This window comes from Sphaerodactylus townsendi, linkage group LG05 (assembly GCF_021028975.2).
Source record: "Sphaerodactylus townsendi isolate TG3544 linkage group LG05, MPM_Stown_v2.3, whole genome shotgun sequence".
Taxonomy (NCBI): domain Eukaryota; kingdom Metazoa; phylum Chordata; class Lepidosauria; order Squamata; family Sphaerodactylidae; genus Sphaerodactylus; species Sphaerodactylus townsendi.
In genome coordinates this window covers 22,468,029-22,485,828 of record NC_059429.1, presented here as the reverse complement: position 1 = coordinate 22,485,828, position 17,800 = coordinate 22,468,029, and the positions used below count along the sequence as shown (strand labels likewise).

Here is a 17,800-nt window from a genome sequence, read left to right as displayed (position 1 = left end):
GTCCTCTTCCGTCAGCATTCCTTTCTGCTGCAATTCAGTGACTGTGGACTCTGCAGAGATTTTTGAAATCGCTGCCATTCTGGGGCACTGGCCGGAGGCATGGTGACTTTGGAAGTAGAAGGGGCTAGCAGAGCAGGAAGTATAGGCGTAGAGGGGGGGGGGCGACCTTGAGATTTATATTAGCTGAACTTAGATTAGCCTCAAGTGAGAGCAAAGAGGCAGGGTGTTCGGTGAACTTGGCAGTTTCTGCAGGATGTTTGTCCATACTTGGATGTGGATGGCTCCCTGGTGCATGGGGTCGATGACCCCTGGGATGATGAACAACCCCTGTTCAGCGGCCGGGAAGCTTTTGGCAAGACCAGCCTAATGGTCTCCGGGGGGATGGGATCACTATACTGAGCTGGAGCAGCGAAGATCTCATGGGGAGCTCCCGGGGGAAGAGGTTTGAGGTGCGGATCTTGGTTCCGGGCTGGGGAGATGCGAGGCTAGGAGCCTCCCCAGCGGGCATTAGGAGGCGCCCGGCCCTGGGACTTTCCTGGGGGTCTTAGCCCTCTGGGGAGAGACCCTCCCTCCCGTCAGGGTTGTAGGCCCCCAGCCCGGGCAGCCTACAATTCCTCGGAGGAAATGTCCTGGCTTGCGCCAGGTGAAAACACTTCGTCCTGGGGCTGCCTCATGGCAGCGGAGAGCGGCGACTAGAAGGCTGGCTTGATGGGCGAAAGACCCGATATCCTGGCAGGCTTTGAGCATGTCGGCCAGCTCGGGGTTCCTTCCTAGGCCTGTGATACGCTGCGGCACTCAGCGGAGCGTTCTCCTTGGCAAAGCGCTTAGGAGTTAGCCCCTGGGCCTCCTCGTTGTCAACCTGCCTCTTGAGGGCCTCCTGGAGCCTGTTCACAAACTCAGCATATGGGGCTCTTGAGGCTTCTGCGGATGCTAGAAAAACTTTGGGTTGGCTGCCCGGCATTGGGGACTTTCAAAAGCCTTGTAAGAGAGCGCATTCAGAAGAGGCGACCGTAAAGGGTGGCCACCCGGCAGAACGATCTGATTGTTAGGGGTTACTGAAGGCATCAAAGCCGTGAAGCTGGCTGACTGTGTAGAGCGCCCGGGAGGCGCTGCCCTGCTAAAGCATTGCAGTGAACTTCGCTCTCCCAGATCACAAATTGTGCAGGGCTCAGGAGCATGCGGAAGGTGGTCTTCCAGTCGTCGGAACCATTAAGTGATTCCTCGCGCGACCGCCTCTAGCATGCACCACCTCTCACATAGGGGGGCTGGTGACTCACGTCCCGCGCCGCTGCGGAGACTCAGTGAGGATGTTATAGCTTAAAAGGGCGTTTCGACAACCCGCTTGAATGGCCACCGCCCCCTCCCAGTATCTGTGAAGTGGGCCGGGGCACAATGCAAGAATCTCGGCATCGTCTTCCGTCAGGGTTTCTTTTCTTCTGCAGATCGTGGCTAATACGTTCTGCGAGTTTGAAACCAGCGCCATTACGATGGCGTAGCGGAGATGCAGTAACCCGAGGAAAATGAAGGCGAACAAGGGAGAGGCGGCTGAGCAGCAGGAGAAGTTGAATTGGAGTGAAGGAGGCGAGGGGCAGAAGGAGGAGGACGAAGCGTCAATTTTAGTGGATAGAGAAAATTCGGGGTTGAAGTGAAGGTGAAAGATCGAAAGGAGGTGACCTACAGCAAGGGAGCCATAGGTCTGCAGGCTGATGGCGACAAAACATTGTCTCCCGTCAGTAGCAGCGACATGTTGGCCAGCGAGGCTCTGTCGCGAAGAAGTGCGCCCGATGTTTTCCCAGTCCCTTAAGATTCAATGTCCCCCCTCCGGGTACCATGGACACTGAGCTTCAATCTCCTCAACCAATTTCGCGCAGCTTCCCTTCTCTTCTGGGGACCCTGCCGCATTTCGTTAACGCTTTCAGTTAGTAAGGGTGCTTGTCATAAGCCCTGCTTTTGCAAGCTCCCATACTCACGGTGTTCCGTCGGACCGAGAGAGTGTCCTAGGGCAGCGTGTCTGGATCGCCGATCCAGAGGACAGAGGCGATACGAAAGCGGTGGTCCCTGGATGCGCCCGATCCAGCGGACTTGATATCGCGGCCCTTCCCAGGCGGCGGTGAGCAGGGTGGAGGTTCGAGGATTCCGGTTTCGGCACCAGCTTGTAGTCAACCCGCGGGAGTAAAACCGCTAAAGGAATAGGCGAGGCGGAGGAGGAGGTTTCATCTGGCGGAGGCGTCAGCAACAGAGGAAGCGGGTTTTCATGATCCTGACAACTCCCCTGTGCTGGTCTCTCGCACCTTTTATTAGGGTTTTCATTGTGGAAGTGTAAGGGAAGGTGGGTAGGGGAGATGGCGGGGAGACCGGAAGGACCTGGAGATCATCATGTGATGCATGATCTCACCTGGCTACGTCTTGAGGAAGCGTAAAGCGTCTGGAGCTAATGAAATCCTCACCTGGGGGCAAGACCATTGTCCCCTCGCCCGACTGAGCCAGACAGTTCATGACCCGTGACTCATAGGGGGATGAGGAGTGGGGGTGCGGTGCGACCAGCAAGGCCGTAGGTCCATTGGCGTCCCAACGTTCTACCACGGTGCTGCTGGGTCAGCAGTGCATCACTACAGAAGAAGAAGAAGAAGAAGAAGAAGAAAAAGAAGAAGAAGAAGAAGAAGAAGAAGAAGAAGCCAAGCTTTGTTAATTCTCAGAGTCTCTTCTTTCTAGTTGAAGTTGTCTTAGTGTTTGTGAATTTCAATGGGCAGTCTGACAAAGTAACCTTCTGAGAATTAACAACGCTTGGCGGCGGCGGTGGCGGCGGTGGCGGCTTCTTCTTCATCCTCTGAAGATGCCAGCCACAGATGCAGGCGAAACGTCAGGAGAGAATGCTGCTAGAACACGGCCATACAGCCCGGAAACCACACAGCACCCCAAAAATATAATTGTTTGTCCTCAGCATAATATCTCAGTAAAATGAAAACAGGTGACATTGTGGCAATGTCATTGCTAACTCTTACTTGATCCCGTTTGATGAAGAAATTATATTTAGGAATGAACCAAAAGTTCTCAGTGCCTTCTGTGAGCGAATTCAGCAGCTGTCTTCCCTCTTGTTGGTTTTTCTTTATTTGCAATAGTGTGTCTCAGAAAAAGATGTTAGTAGTGTTATCTATTCCTCTCCACAAAAGTCAACATGGTGGACTTTCTGTGTTGCAGAATGCTCTGCCTCAGTCCTAGTGCCTACCTAGCCCTGCTCCCCACCTGTTTGAAAGTAAAAATACATGTTGGCATTCAGTTTGTAAATGCTGTTTCATCAAAGTACCATGTTCAATAATACACAAAATAAAACCCTTCCAGGGTTTTGACAAAGGCAGTCTGTAAAAATGAATGATAATTCTCAAATTCATTTGAAACTATATTCTAATTGCAGAAGCATATAATTTTCTCAATCACTGCACCTCAACTGACCATACTAACATTTTTTTCCTGAGACAGAATATACCCTGAGTCAAGAAGGGTTTCCATCATTCTGAACTGATTTTATTTATCTTTAGTAGACCACAAACTAATATGAGTCAGAAGTGTGATGCGGCGGCCAAGAAAGTCAATGCGATTCTGGGCTGCATCAATAGGAGTATAATGTCTAGCTCAAGGGATGTAATTATACCTCTCTATTCTGCATTGGATTAGACTCCTCACCCTGGAATACTGTGTACAAGCTCCTGGGGCAACCGCAATTCCAAGAAGGATATTGACAAGCTGGAAACGAGAGTCCAGAGGGAGGGCAACCAAAATGAGTAAAAAAGGTCTGGAATCCATGCCCTATGAGGAAAGACTTAGGGAGCTGGGTATGTTTGGTGAAGAGAAGTTTAAGAGGTGACATGATAGTCCATATTTAGATATTTGAAGGGATGTCATGTTGGTGAGGGAGCAAGCTTGTTTTCTGCTGCCTCAGTGAGACTAGGACCAGGAGTAATGGATTCATGGTGAAGGAAAAGAAATTCCACCTAAACATCAGGAAAAGCTTCCTGATAGTAAGGGCTGTTCGACAGTGGAATGCACTACCTTTGGAGAGTGGTTGAGTCTCTTCCTTTGGAGGTTTTTAAACAGAGCCTGGATGAACATAGGTAGGGAGTGTGTTGACTGTGTGTTCCTGCATTGCAGGGGGTTGGACTTGATGAACCTTGTGGTCTCTTCCAATTCTATGATTCTATGGTGACAAGTAGCCAAACCCGAGACCTGATCTGATTGGCTGTGTTGCAACGTGACACCATCCAATGTGACACCACCCACCAATGTGACTCCTTTATGCGATATCCGGTTAGGGTTGCGAACCTCCAGGTGGCAAACAGAGATCTATTACAGTTGATCACTGGACATCCAGAATCAGTCTAACTGGAGAAAATGGCTGCTTTGGAGATGAATACTGTGGTTGAGCTCCCTCCCTGACCTTTGCCCCCCCCCCCCCAAGCACCACCCCGAAAATCTCCAGGTATTTCCCAACCCAGAGCTGGCAAACCTCTTTCCAGTTCAGGAGCTGCGAGAAGCCCGACTTATTGAAGAAGAAAATGAGAAGCCCAACTTGTTGAAAAAGAAAACCCCCTCCCCTCCCTTGCATGCCACCCCTCACTCTCTCCCCTTCCCTTGCATGCCACCCCTCCTTCCCCTCTCTCTGCTAGGGTGGGTGTAGCGTCCTTCCTGCAGACACCGGCAGGAAGGTCAACGAACAGGATAAAAAGGGAACATTGTCATAGTTAAGGGGTTTTTCAGGACACGGTCTCCCTCCTACACGCAAATCAAATTGGAAAAACTTCCAGGGTAGTCCTAATTGTAGTTGTTTCTTTATTCATTGTTTATTTCTTTTCACAGATATACAGATTCTTTTTAAAAAATATGAATAGGGAAAAAACGCAGCTGAACTTACCTGTTTTACTGGGGAGGAGGATGTAATTGGCTTTCTGCGCAAGTAGCATAATTGGGAGCTCCCCTCCGTGGGACTTGGCAGAAGGTTGTGTGTTGCTTGTATAGGCCAGCTATTCTGTACAAGTATAGGCCAACTGAAGGCGTGAGTGTTTCTGTGACTGTCAGCCGCGCTTCTTGTTATCGCTGGCCTCCAAAGCTATTCCCCACCGGCCTGACATTACAGAGAAGAGTTATTGATTTCCGAATGCCTTGTGCTGTGTTCACCTATTTTCTCAGAATACATTAGCCTCTGCTGGGTGACTGTTGAATTCACTAATAACAACCTCCTCTTCCTATAAGCCCAGTTAGAGCAACTGATTCCCTTTTACAGGTGTTATGTGACATAATGCTGAATGTATTTTGGTGCACGTATGCTATGTAAAGCTTAATGTGTAGGTGTATTTGGAGAATCCATCTCATGCAGGTGTCCTGAACTAGATAGCCTGATATCGTCAGCTCTTAGAAGCTAAGCAGGGTCACCCATGACCAGTATTGGATGGGAAACCTCCAAGGAATACCAGGCTCATAATGTGGAGGCAGGCAACGGCAAACGACTTCAGAACGCCTCTTGCTTTGAAAACCCTAAGGGTTTCCATAAGTCAGTTTTGGCTTGACAGCACAAATAAATTCGCTCAGGTACATCAAGCAGGGAAATGTGGAACAGTATCCAATACCCCAATCTCATCAGATCTCGGAAGCTAAGTGTCCTGGTTGACTGAGCACACAGGAGTGTCAGGTTACCGCCATGTAATGGGAACAGGCAGTGCAGAGTAAGTTTACTTTCAGTTCTGGGGGAAAGCAGTCCAGAGCAAGTTGTACACCCTGAGCAAAGACAGGTTGGTCAATCCAGGTCGGGTTCACGAAACCAAACGTTCAGTCCGAGAACAGGTGCTGCAGAAACTATCAGGCTGTTCCGCAAAGTTGCTCCTGCAACGCTTGCTGTGCGCAGCTGCCTTTTATAAGCCTGCATTCCTGCTTGGTCTGAATCCTGAGCTGACTTATAACCGTCCCTTTGGCACGTCTAGGCCTCTCCAAATGGAGCTGCGTGGCAGTTTTAGCCTGCAGGTGCCCTGGACCGGCTCCTGCTGTCTGAGCTGCCCCACAGAGCTAGGTGAGTCGGGGGGATGGTCTGCCCTGCCCTCTTGCTCTTGGCTTGAGCCAGCACTGTCCTCCACCTGTGTGACTCCTGGCTGCTGACAGGACTCAACCAACTGTGGCTCTGGAGATTCAGCCAGCTGAGACTCTGATGGAGCCGGGTCATCATGCCAGTATTCCTCATCTGGGGGATCCTGGCTGGCTGCTGCTGGGGAGCCCACGACACTAAGCAGTGTTGGGACTTGGATGGGAGACCACCAAGGAAGATGGAGAGGAAGTCAAGGACAAATCGCCTCTGCTTCTCACTTGCCTCGAAAGGCCCATAAGTTGGTTGAGACTTGATGGCACATACATATATAGGTATGTACACTAAGCAGAGTGAGAGGACTGGCCATAGCTCCCTGTCCAGTTTGTTCAATGCCACATAATGGATAGAGAACCTATTTGACCTTTTCAGATGAAAAAGGGAATATCGAACACCCAAACACCCTTTTCCAAGTGAAGAAACTGACCCAACTCCATATCTGCTGCACCCACCTGTTGGGTTCTTAATGCTCATCTTTCTAAATGGGCCATCCTATTGCAAATGCAATTCCATCAAAGTATGGAATAAGGTGACGACATCTCTATTGCTCCAGAGGGCGAGACTAAATCAGATGGGTTGACGTTACCAAAGTGTGGGTTGTGGTTTGATATTAAGAGGAACTTTCTAACTGTAAGATCATTTCGACAATGAATAGGAGGCGGGTGAGCATGCCCTGGCTCGGGGGTCGTCAACTTGTGGCTCTCCAGATGTTCATGGACTACAAATTGGCTGTGCTGGCAGGGGCTGATGGGAATTGTAGTCCATAAACATCTGGAGAGCCGCAGGTTGCAGACCCCTGCCCTGGCCTGGCTGGATGTTTTCAGGTGGGGTATGGACAGCTACCTTTGGAAACGTCCTAGCTTTGGCTTTCTTAGAAGAGAAGAAGAGTTGGATTTATATCCCCCCTTTCTCTCCTATAGAAGATTCAAAGGGGCTTACAAACTCCGTACCCGTCCCCCTTCACAACAAACACCCTGTGAGGTAGGTGTGGCTGAGATTGCTCAGAAGAACTGTGACTAGCCCAAAGTCACCCAGCTGGCGTGTGTGGGAGTGCACAGGCTAATCTGAATTCCCCAGATAAATTCCCCAGCTCAAGTGGCAAAGCAGGGAATCAAACCCAGTTCCTCCAGATTAGAGAACAACTGCTGTTAACCACTATACCACTGCTGCTCTTAGGTTGAACAGGAGATTGATATAGATGACCTGTAAGAACCCCCCTTTCAACTCTATGGTAGTAGTGTCCTACCACTCCACTCAACAAAATGGGAAGCTTAAGGAGCCTTCCTGTAACTTTAGTGGCCCTTCCTCCTACAGAAGTGGTACTTCCTATCCGAGGAAGGCACTTGACAGTGTGCTGAGCGGAGTGATACATGCCTACAACCCAGTATTTCTGTCGGAAGGAATCACAAGTGGTTGAGACCATAGCTCTGCAGGCAAAGAACCAGATGTTCATTTGGGGCTATCAGGATTCCCCCCCCCCCCACCGCTTCTATACTGGCTGTCATCTTTGGGGAAGAAGGCAGAGAGGTGTTGTGAGGTCTCCGTGGAGCTTCCTTCTCTTGGGAGATGGGAGTATTGCTGGCAGGACCTTGTTTATGTCCCTGCCTTCCCTTCCGCTTCCCCTTCCCCACCTTTGGCAGACCTTGTGACTCTGCAGCAAACTGATTTCCCTTGAATAACATATCCATGCTCCCACCCCACCAGCAGCTCTTCAACCTCTTGTGTATGTGTGCATTTGGACAAACAAGACAGAGATGAAAACTGTTTGCCTGGCTAAAGTCAGCACACAGTGAAAGAGCACAAAGTGAAGCCTCAACTAGACAGGCGAGAGAGAAGCTCAGACTAAGTCTCTGGAACCAGCAGAGAGGAGTAGCAGCAGTGGGAAGAAGACTTGGGCAGGAAGAGCAGAGTGACGTGCTGGTGTTCATTTTGGAGGGCTTTTCTCAAAGCCACAGCACTAAAACAGTGTTATTTTAACAGGGGTTATCTCTTTTTCTCCTTGTAAGGCTGCTGAATCTGGAAGGTGGGGTTTAACAGGGGTTAACAGAGTTCATCTCTTGTTCCTCTTTGTCCTAAGAGGTGGGGCTTTTGTCCTGAGAGGTGGGGCTTTAATTCAGTCTCTGGAACCAGCAGAGAGGAGTAGCAGCAGTGGGAAGAAGACTTGGGCAGGAAGAGCAGAGTGACCTGCTGGTGTTCATTTTGGAGGGCTTTTCTCAAAGCCACAGCTTTTAAAACAGTGTTATTTTAACAGGGGTTATCTCTTTTTCTCCTTGTAAAGGCTGCTGAATCTGGAAGGTGGGGCTTAACGGGGGTTAACAGAGTTCATCTGCTTGTTCCTCTTTGTCCCTAAGAGGTGGGGCTTTTGTCCTGAGAGGTGAGGGCTTTAATAATTCAGCCTGGCTGGTGTACCGAATTTTAATTGCTTTTTTTTTTCTAAATTGTAAGGACATATTTGACAGATAGTACGTGCAGATAGCTCCAGGGGGGCAGTGACTAAAAGCTTAATATCTAAATATCTAAACAAATCAGATATGAAGGCAGAAGCCAGCAGGGGGATGGGGGCTTTCCAGTGTTTTTTGCTCTGAGTTAATACATGTATGATTATCTGCCACTAGGACAGAAGTGGGTGTGCCCTGCGCTGCAATGAGCTCCCTGGCACTCAAAGGAGCGTGTCGTTCTCTTGAAGCCAAGGTGGCAAACCTGGAGAAGCTGAAAGAGGGAGAGGGTGACAGGCGAGGGCTTTCAGGGGACCTAACAGCGGGTCCCACTCCCAAGGTGACATCTCTTCAGATGTCATGGAGAGAATAGAAGGCCTTGGGGATGGAGAGGGTGCCAGTCTGAGGTGGGGAAAGATGCTCCCTTAGATGGGATCCCTTCCTTAACTGGTGATCAGCTATCCTCTCGCACTAGGGATACCCTCGGGGAAGTGGGGGAGCTCCCTTGTGGTGGGTGATTGATCATTAGAAATGTAGAGAGTTGGGTTTGTGAGGCGTGATGGCCGCATGGTGACTTACCTGCCTGTAGGTGAAGGTTCTTGGATGTCACGCTTGATCTAGATAGGCTTTTAGACAGTGCTGGGGTGGAGTCAGCAGTTGTGGTCCACATTAGCAGCTGCTGACATTAGGAAATGTAGCGGGGGGTTCTGGAAGCTAAATTTGAGCTGCTAGGAAACAGGTTGAAGTCCAGGACCTCCAAGGTGGCATTCTCAGAAATGCTACCCGTTCCATGGCCTTGTAGAGGCGAGCTAGGCAAAGCGGAGATACAGGGTCTCAATGTCGTGGATGAGAGAAGGTGGTGTGAGACAGAGGGGTTCAGATTTGTCAGGAACTGGGGAGCCTGATGGGACAAGGCAGGCATGTACAAGCGGGGCGGGCTTCATCTTGATCAAAGAGGAACCAGGCTGCTGGCTCAACATTAAAAGTAGCAGAACAGCTTTTAAAACTGATCACTGGGGAAGCCCGACAGGAGCTGAGGTGACTTCGGTTGAATACAGTATCTATGGGGATGCAGACAGAGGAGGTTTTTTCTAAATCAACCACATACAAGCGAGGAACATAACTTGTGTGCATGTGACAAGGGATAGTGTCTACAAAAGACTTGAGGGTAAAGCATAAATCCCAGGTTAGGACAGAGACAGGAACATACAGGTGTCTCTATGCTAATAGTAGAAACGCGACCGACCCGAAATGGGGGAGCTAGGTACAAGAGTTTGAAGGAGGACTTTGATATAGTGGGCATTACAGAGACATGGTGGAATGAGGAGAACCAGTGGGATGCTGTTATACCAAGGCTACAGGCTCTATAGGAAGGATAGGACAGAGGCATTGGGGGTGGAGTTGCCCTTTACATCAAAGAGAGCATAGCATCACATAAAATAGACAATGCAAGGGAGCTGGGACCCCTACAGAATCACCGTGGATATCAATACTAGGTGTGAAGGACAGTTTAATATTAGGAATATATTATTATGGTCCCCCTGACCAAAAGTGCAAGAGAGAGGATTCCGAGATGGAAAAAGAAATTAGAGGCCAACAAAAACAAAAAATGTGGTGGTAATGGGTGATTTTAACTATCCCCATATAAACTGGAAAAATGCATGTTCAGGTCATAGTAAGGAGAGAGAGCATTCCCTGGATATGCTAAATGACTGTAACTTAGAGCAGATGGTTGTGGAACCAACCAGGAGAGGTGATCCTAGATCTAATTCTATGTGGGACCCAGGACCTGGTGCAGGAAGTCAGTGTTGTTGAGCCGATGAGAACCCAGCGACCACAATGCTGTCAGATTCAGTATCTCAGCATGCGAACAATTAGCAGCTACTAAATGTAGTTACATTAGCCTTCAGAAAGGGGAAATTTCTCAAAGATGGGGGGATAGTCTTGAGGAAGCTGAAAGGAGAAATCAAGAGAGTCAAAACTGTCCAGGATGCTTGGAGGTTATTTTTAGAAACACAGTAATAAAAGCTCAGCTGGAATGTATTTCCCACAGGTTAGAAAGGCAGCACTTTAGTCAAAAGCCTCCATGGTTAACAAGAGAGGTTGAGAAATTATCAGAAAAAAAAATGTCTTTTAGAAAATGGAAGTCAGTTTGGCTGATGAAAGAATATGAGAGGGAACACAAATGGTGGCAAAGAAGAAGCAAGTTAGCTGTAAGGGGAGGCAAAAAAAAGGATTATGAGGAGCATGGCTATGAACATCAAGACCAGCAACAAACAGTTCTTCAAGTACATCAAAAGCAGGAAGCCAGCAAAGGGAAAGCGGTAGGCCAGTTAGATGACAAAGGAACAAAGGGTGTGCTAAAAGATGGCAGGAGATTGCAGAGAAGCTGAATGAATTCTTTGCATCTGTCTTCACCCAGAGAAGGAGGTGAGGGCTATTCCTGCACCTGAACCAGAAAGCTTCTTGGGAGAATCAGGAACTAGCGAAGATAGTGGTAGACAAGGAAGAAGTTCTGGCAGCCATTGATAAACTAAATGGTTACCAAATCCCACAGCTAAGATTGCATTCACCCAAGGAGTTCTTAAAGAGCTCAAGCATGAAATTGCTGATCTTCTCACTTTAATATGCAACTTATCCCTGAAATCAGGCTCCATCCCTGAAGACTGGAAGATGGCCAATGTCACACCAATCTTTAAGAAAGGATCTAGGGGGGACCGGGAAATTACAGAGCCAGTCAGTTTGACATCTGTTCCTGAATGCCAATTGGTAGAATCTATCATTAAAGATAAAATTATAAAACATGTAGAAAAGCAAGACCTGCTGAGAAAGTCAGCATGGCTTTTGCAGAGAGGCAAATCCTGTCTTACAAACTTACTAGAGTTCTTTGAGGGTGTAAACAGGCATGTGGACAGGGGTGAACGGTGGACACATTGTCTACTTGGATTTCAAAGGCTTTTGACAAAGTTCCTCACCAGAGACTGTTGAGAAAACTCAGCAATGAAGGAATAAGAGGGGAAGTCCTCCTATGGATTAAAAATTGGTTGAGAAACAGGAAACAAAGAGTGGGTGTAAGTGGGAAGTTCTCACAATGGAGAGATGTCGGGAGTGGTGTCCCCCAAGGATCCGTTTGGGACCAGTGCTCTTTAACCTATTCATAAATGACCTGGAAGTAGGGGTGGGTAGCGTGGTGGCCAAGTTTGCAGATGATACCAAATTATGTAGGGTGGTGAGAACCACAAAGGATTGCGAAGAGCTCCAAGCGGACCTTGATAAATTAGGTGAGTGGGCCCAGAAATGGCAAATGCAGTTCAATGTAGCAAAATGTAAAGTGATGCACATAGGGGCAAAAATCCAAACTTCACATAGCCACAGCTACAGGGGTCAGTGCTATCAGTCTGGGCAGGAAGGGATTTAAGAAGCGTCTTAGTTGATAGTTCCATGGGAATGTCAACTCAATGCATGGCAGCTGTGAAAAAGGCAAACTCTATGCTGGGGATCATTAGAAAAGGAATTGAGAATAAAACTGCAAAGATTGTGTACCCTTATATAAAACAGTGGTCGCGACCGCGCCGGAGTACTGTGTCCAGTTCTGGTGCAGCATCTCAAAAGGATATTGAGGAGATAGAAAAAAAGTGCAGAGAAGAGGGCAACAAGGATGATTGAGGGACTGGGCACCTTCCCTATGAGGGCTGCAGCGTTTGGGACTCTTTAGTTTGGAAGGCTGAGGGGATATGATTGAAGTCTACAAGAGTATGCATGGGGTAGAAAATGTTGACAGAGAGACATTTTTCTCTGCTTTCTCACAATACTAGAACCAGGGACATTCATTGAAAATGCTGGAGGAAGAATTAGGACTAACTAAGGAAACACTTCTTCATAGCGTGTGATTGGTGTTTGGAATATGCTGCACTTGGGAGGTGGTGATGGCCACTAACCTGGATAGCTTTAAAAGGGGCTTGGACAGATTTATGGAGGAGAGGTTGATTTATGGCTACCAATCTTGATCTCCCCTTGATCTGAGATTGCAAATGCCTTAACAACAGACCAGGTGATGGGGAGCAACAGCCACAGAAGGCCATTGCTCACATCCTACATGTGAGCTCCCAAAGGCACCTGGTGGGCCACTGCAAGTAGCAGAGAGCTGGACTAGATGGACTTTGGTCTGATCCAGCTGGCTTGTTCTTATGTTCTTATGTTCTTAACCTATCGGGAGGTAAAAGCCCGACCCTGTGGATTATCCACAAGGGTTGCCTTTAGCTGCTTTGTTCTCCCTAATTCCCTGGACTGTCATTCAATACTTGTGACTCTCAACTATGGCTTTCAAAAACCCTCCAACTCTTTCTTCTGACTGTACCACTGTATCCTGCAAAGCACTGCTTCAGCCCTCCCATGTATGTAAACTGTACCAGCGTAGTGTAGTGGTTAAGAGCAGGTGTACTCTAATCTGGAGGAACCGGGTTTGATTCCCCGCTCTGCCACCTGAGCTGTGGAAGGTTATCTGGGGAATTCAAGTTAGCCTGTGCACTCCAATGCATGCCAGCTGGGTGACCTTGGGCTAGTCACAGTTCTTCAGAGCTCTCTCAGCCCCACCCACCTCACACGGTGTTTGTTGTGAGGAGGGAAGGGAAATGCGATTGCAAGCCCCTTTGAGTCTCCTTACAGGAGATAAAAGGGGGATATAAACCCAAACCCTTCCTCCTCCTCCTCCTCCTCCTCCTCCTCCTCCTCCAAGTACCCTGGAAAGCAGAGGATAGCAAAGGCTGTTGAGAGGCAAAAGAGGGAAGCAGCTGCCTAGCCTCAGGAGGCACTATCTATTTTGTACTCTTCATCTGTTACTCATGTGCAAGCTCAATCTGCAGGCAGTCTGTTGAAGAGGCAATGGGCCCAGTTGAACATCAGAGACCTCTCAATCCCCAAGGTTATGGGGGACTCAGGAGACAAAATTCCCAGGCGGAATGGTCCCTCTGGGAGTCTATGGAGATGTGCAAGTCACATGAATTTGTTTTCATGTAGCATTTAAGTTGGACCTGGGAATTTGATGGGGATGAGGGCTCCCGGCAGAGATGTTTATTTGCAGGGTCTTGCATGGGGCTCTCTGGCTGTCCGTTTCTCCCTACCCCAAGCTTCGGAGGACTGTAACTAGTGCTGGAGAGAACTTTGCATATGGGCACGTGGTTACCAGACACATACATGAATGTTGAAGTCACAAGGAGGCGTTCAGAGTTACCAGGGGAGGCTACCATTTCAAATTCATCCTGAGACTAGCACATCCCACCTGCACACACATGTGTGGCCCATAGAGGATGTCATCAGAAGTCCCTGACAGCAGCTTATTTAGGGAGTAGGTGGGGCTTCCAAGGGAGATTATAGTGTTAGCAGAGGTGAACTTGCCATTTGCCTTCCTCCTGCACTAAGACTTCCTTGGAGGTCTCCCTTCCAGAGTAGCAGCCTGCTGAGTTTTGACATCTAGGTAGGTCTACAGGGCCATACTGGCACTTCCTTCCTACAAAAGCACAAACTCTCACACAAAGATCTCTGGCCTGACTAGCATTGAGAACACATGGCGGCATACTTGCTTTCCTCCCTCTGAACTCATTCAAGACCTTGGTGGGTCCCTCTTAGATAGAAAGAGACCACTTCCTGAAGGAAAGGCTTTGCATTTGGTCACATGTGAATTGTGAAGGAAGTCAGTTCATCATATCCTACATCTGGAGGAGGGTAGCGAGGGCCTGCGGACTCTCCAGATGTTCGGGAACTACAAATTCCCATCGTAGCCTCTGTGTGTCAGCATGGCCAATTGAGCTGGCCCATGCTGGTAGAAACTGGCCCATAGGAGAATGGCGGGTCCCTAGTATCTGAAGAAACACATGATTTCCTAATTGTCCTACGCAATGTCCTTTATATAATGCAGCTAGGAGGAAGTTGCTGGCACCTTTGTTGATTGACAACAGCGTTCTGACAGATCAACAGAAAACCCTCTTCCTTCTGGACAGTGACTCAAGAGAAGTCTCAGAAGTGACTGCCAGGTCCCTCTGTATTGTAATTGCAAGGCGTTCTTAATGTAACCTTTGAAACACTTCATTTAGTTTTTAATTTATCGTTTTAGAGGGTTTTTTTTAATATGGATCCCTATTTTGTGATATGCTCTTCTATACATTTGTATTTTTAAAAAGTATGTATTATTGTTGTCATCTGATTGCCATTAAAGGTTTCAGTTCAGTATTTGTTGGTGATCCCTCTCAACTGCCCTCCAGAGTTTATAGAATTTCTCCCCAATGTGACCGCCTGCACTGTCCTGCGGTGTCCTAATTCAGCCTTTTCTACCCTCCATGATGGCTGTGCCATCACAACGCAATACAGAGTGCTAAAGACATCTTATCTAACCAGATTTTGGTCTCTCACATTGACAGGGAATTTGCCAAAGAAAGAGAGCGGGTGGAAAATCGCCGAGCATTCATGAAACTGAGGAGGCAGCAGCAGATTGAGCGGGAACTGAATGGGTACCGTGCCTGGATAGATAAAGCAGGTACAGTTGGTCTGAAAGAGGGACCTCATAGGAAACACATTGAGTCAGATCCTGGGGAGCCATTCCAGTAGCAATGGTGCTAACCTGTTTTATCCCAGCTTTCTGCCAAGCTCAGAATAGTGGTCCTCCCTCTGTGTTATCCTTACAGTAACCCTTGAGATTTATGTTAGGCTTAGCAATAAGATCACCCAATGAGAAAAAGGACTAGAAATCAGGCCTCCCTAGCCCATTGCACTTTACCTTTCCTCCCATGATTATGAAGTAAAGGACTGTATTTGCCCTGAGCAAAGCCTCTGGGGTTGCTACATGAGAAGAGAGGGAAAATTTAACCCCCACGTGGGGACTGGCCTTTAAAAATTCCTCAATAGCTTTGCACAGCTCCAAACACTGCCAAGGAGGGGCTTCAGGCCCTTTTTGGCAACAGCCGCAAAGCTCTTCGGCGGGCGGTCTGTTTGCTAACTTCCTCTCGAAGCCAGCATGCCCGTCTGGAGCATGTGATGGAACCTGAGGGTCAAGGGTGACAAGCTAATCACAGACATTCAAGCCAAGTAGGAAATAACATCCTTTCACCCTAACATTTACTCCTTTGCCAGCAAATTCTGAAAAGGAGTTGCAACTTCACAAGAGCATAAGTAGAATCTGTTGGATAAGATCTAGTCCAGTGACCTGGACCACAAGGCAGCCAACCAGTGGCATATCTGCCAGAGGGACATGGGGGGGTCAGTTGACCCCGGGTGCCCCCCATTGGGTCATGTGGGGAGCCTGCCATGGGCCACCCCTTGGTCCAGCCCTGCCAGGCTGCTCCTTCAGCCTAGGGAGGCTCTGCCAGCACTGTCCTGCAAAAACCACCCCCCCCCCCCCCCCGGTATGCCTCTGCAGCCAACCATTTGCCCTGGAGGGCCAAGGAAACAGGAGGCTGAGGCTGAGGCCTTCTCCAGATGCTGCCTCCCAGGCATTGGTTCCTCTGTGGGTGGACGTTCCCTTTAGTCATCACGGTCTGTGATGGACTCTTCTGCTGGAATCTGTCAAATTCCCTTTTAAAGCCAACTTTTGGGACAAACTTGGAAGCTTGGCAACCCTTGGAGTGTTATCACCTGCTGCTCTCTGATGCTGGAGCTATTCCAGACTCATCAGATACCGTCTGCTTCACCTGGAGTCTTCCTTTTCATGACCATTCTTTCCTGACGTGCTGCATACATAAGAGCTGATAGCTAACTTGGTGGTCTCTGTGAGGGCAGCAAGGCAGAGTATAAATCTTGCCAAAATAAAAAAAAACCTGTTAGTATGGAGTGGGGAGATGCTTTGGTTTGTTTATTGATGATGTAGGTAAGTGATTCTTTACCGTAGCCTTACTGTCCCCACAGTAGGCAGTCTCCGAATCCTGGGGGATAAATGGATATTCAGGAATGTAGGCAGTCCTTTCTTCTCACTTGCAGTGGCTTCTGACGGCCAGCAGAGAAGGATTGTCATATTCTGCTCCCCCTGGGCTGAGGATAAAACCCTAGACCAGGGGTCTCCAACTTATGGCCTGCCAGATGTTAATGGACTGCAATTCCCATCAGCTCCGCCAATTGGCCATGTTGGCAGGGGCTGATGGGAATTGTAGTCCATGAGCATCTGGAGGCCATCGATTGGAGACCCCTGCCCTAGACCCTAGATTTGTCTCCTTCCACAGAAGCACATCCTTAAAAGGTTGCACACAGCAAGTAAGGATCAAACATCAAGGAGATGACCAGTAGCCATTAGGCATTCAAAGGTCTCACTGAATGTACGCCTGAATTCTACTTTTCATAGCATATTTATGATAACTGTACCTGTAGAAATGAAAGTGCCTCATCCAGAGCTGGTTTTATGTGCTGTTTCTTTTCTCATAGCTAAGGGGGCATTTTAATGATCATGGGACATATTTGGTCGGTAGCAGGGGATGAAAGGTTGTAAACCACTGCACTCAGCTTTTGATGACCCAACACCTGAACTGCTTATTTTCCTGCATCTTTACATAGAGGAAGTCATGCTGGCTGAAGAGAACAAAAATTCTGGCACATCAGCCTTAGAAGGTAAGAAAGCCCTTGAGTAGTCTGGGACCTGGGATCCCGCCCCCGTACAAACCTGTCCAGTGGCTGAGATGTCCCCATCTAGAGTTCCTGTCCTAGCTGCCTTCATCTTCAAGGTGGGTGGCTACCTGGGACAAGCCATTCTGCCTCAAGGTGTCTTCTCCACAGCATCTGCTCCCTCAGTGAATTTGTGCCTCTATTGCTGAGATTCACCTGGAAGTTTCTTGATTTACTCAAGCATTGAATGAGACCACAAATGGTTCTGGTAGGTTTTCTGGGCTGTGTGTCCACTGGACACAGTGTGTAACAGACACTTATCACTCTGTGATAAGCCTCTGAAGATGCCAGCCACAGATGCAGGCAAAACGTTAGGAACAAGATCCACCAGACCACGGCCACACAGCCCGGAAAACCCACCAGAACCAGTTGAATCCGGCCGGGAAAGCCTTCAACAATACATAGACCACAAACGGTTTGCAACGTGTGACTTGTCGGACATGTTTGTTGTGCGCTTGTTTGAATTCTGTATCGTTCTGTGTAATTGTTTGTATTTCATTTTTTTTGCCTTGCCTGTTAAGTGTGGGAGGGGGTTGTTTGCTTGTTCAAATTATGCATTCATTTGCATGGTGTTTTTAAAATTGCTTCGAAGCCACCTTGA

General features: G+C 48.4%; 1 protein-coding gene across 1 annotated transcript in view; it reads left to right on the top strand.

Annotated features, from left to right (window-relative positions):
* Positions 1–17,800, top strand: part of CACNA1E (calcium voltage-gated channel subunit alpha1 E) — a 485,501-nt gene that overhangs the window by 298,612 nt on the left and 169,089 nt on the right. The window contains 2 exon segments of the mRNA XM_048497813.1: positions 14,973–15,088; positions 17,092–17,145. Coding sequence (XP_048353770.1) covers positions 14,973–15,088; positions 17,092–17,145 — 170 coding nt within the window.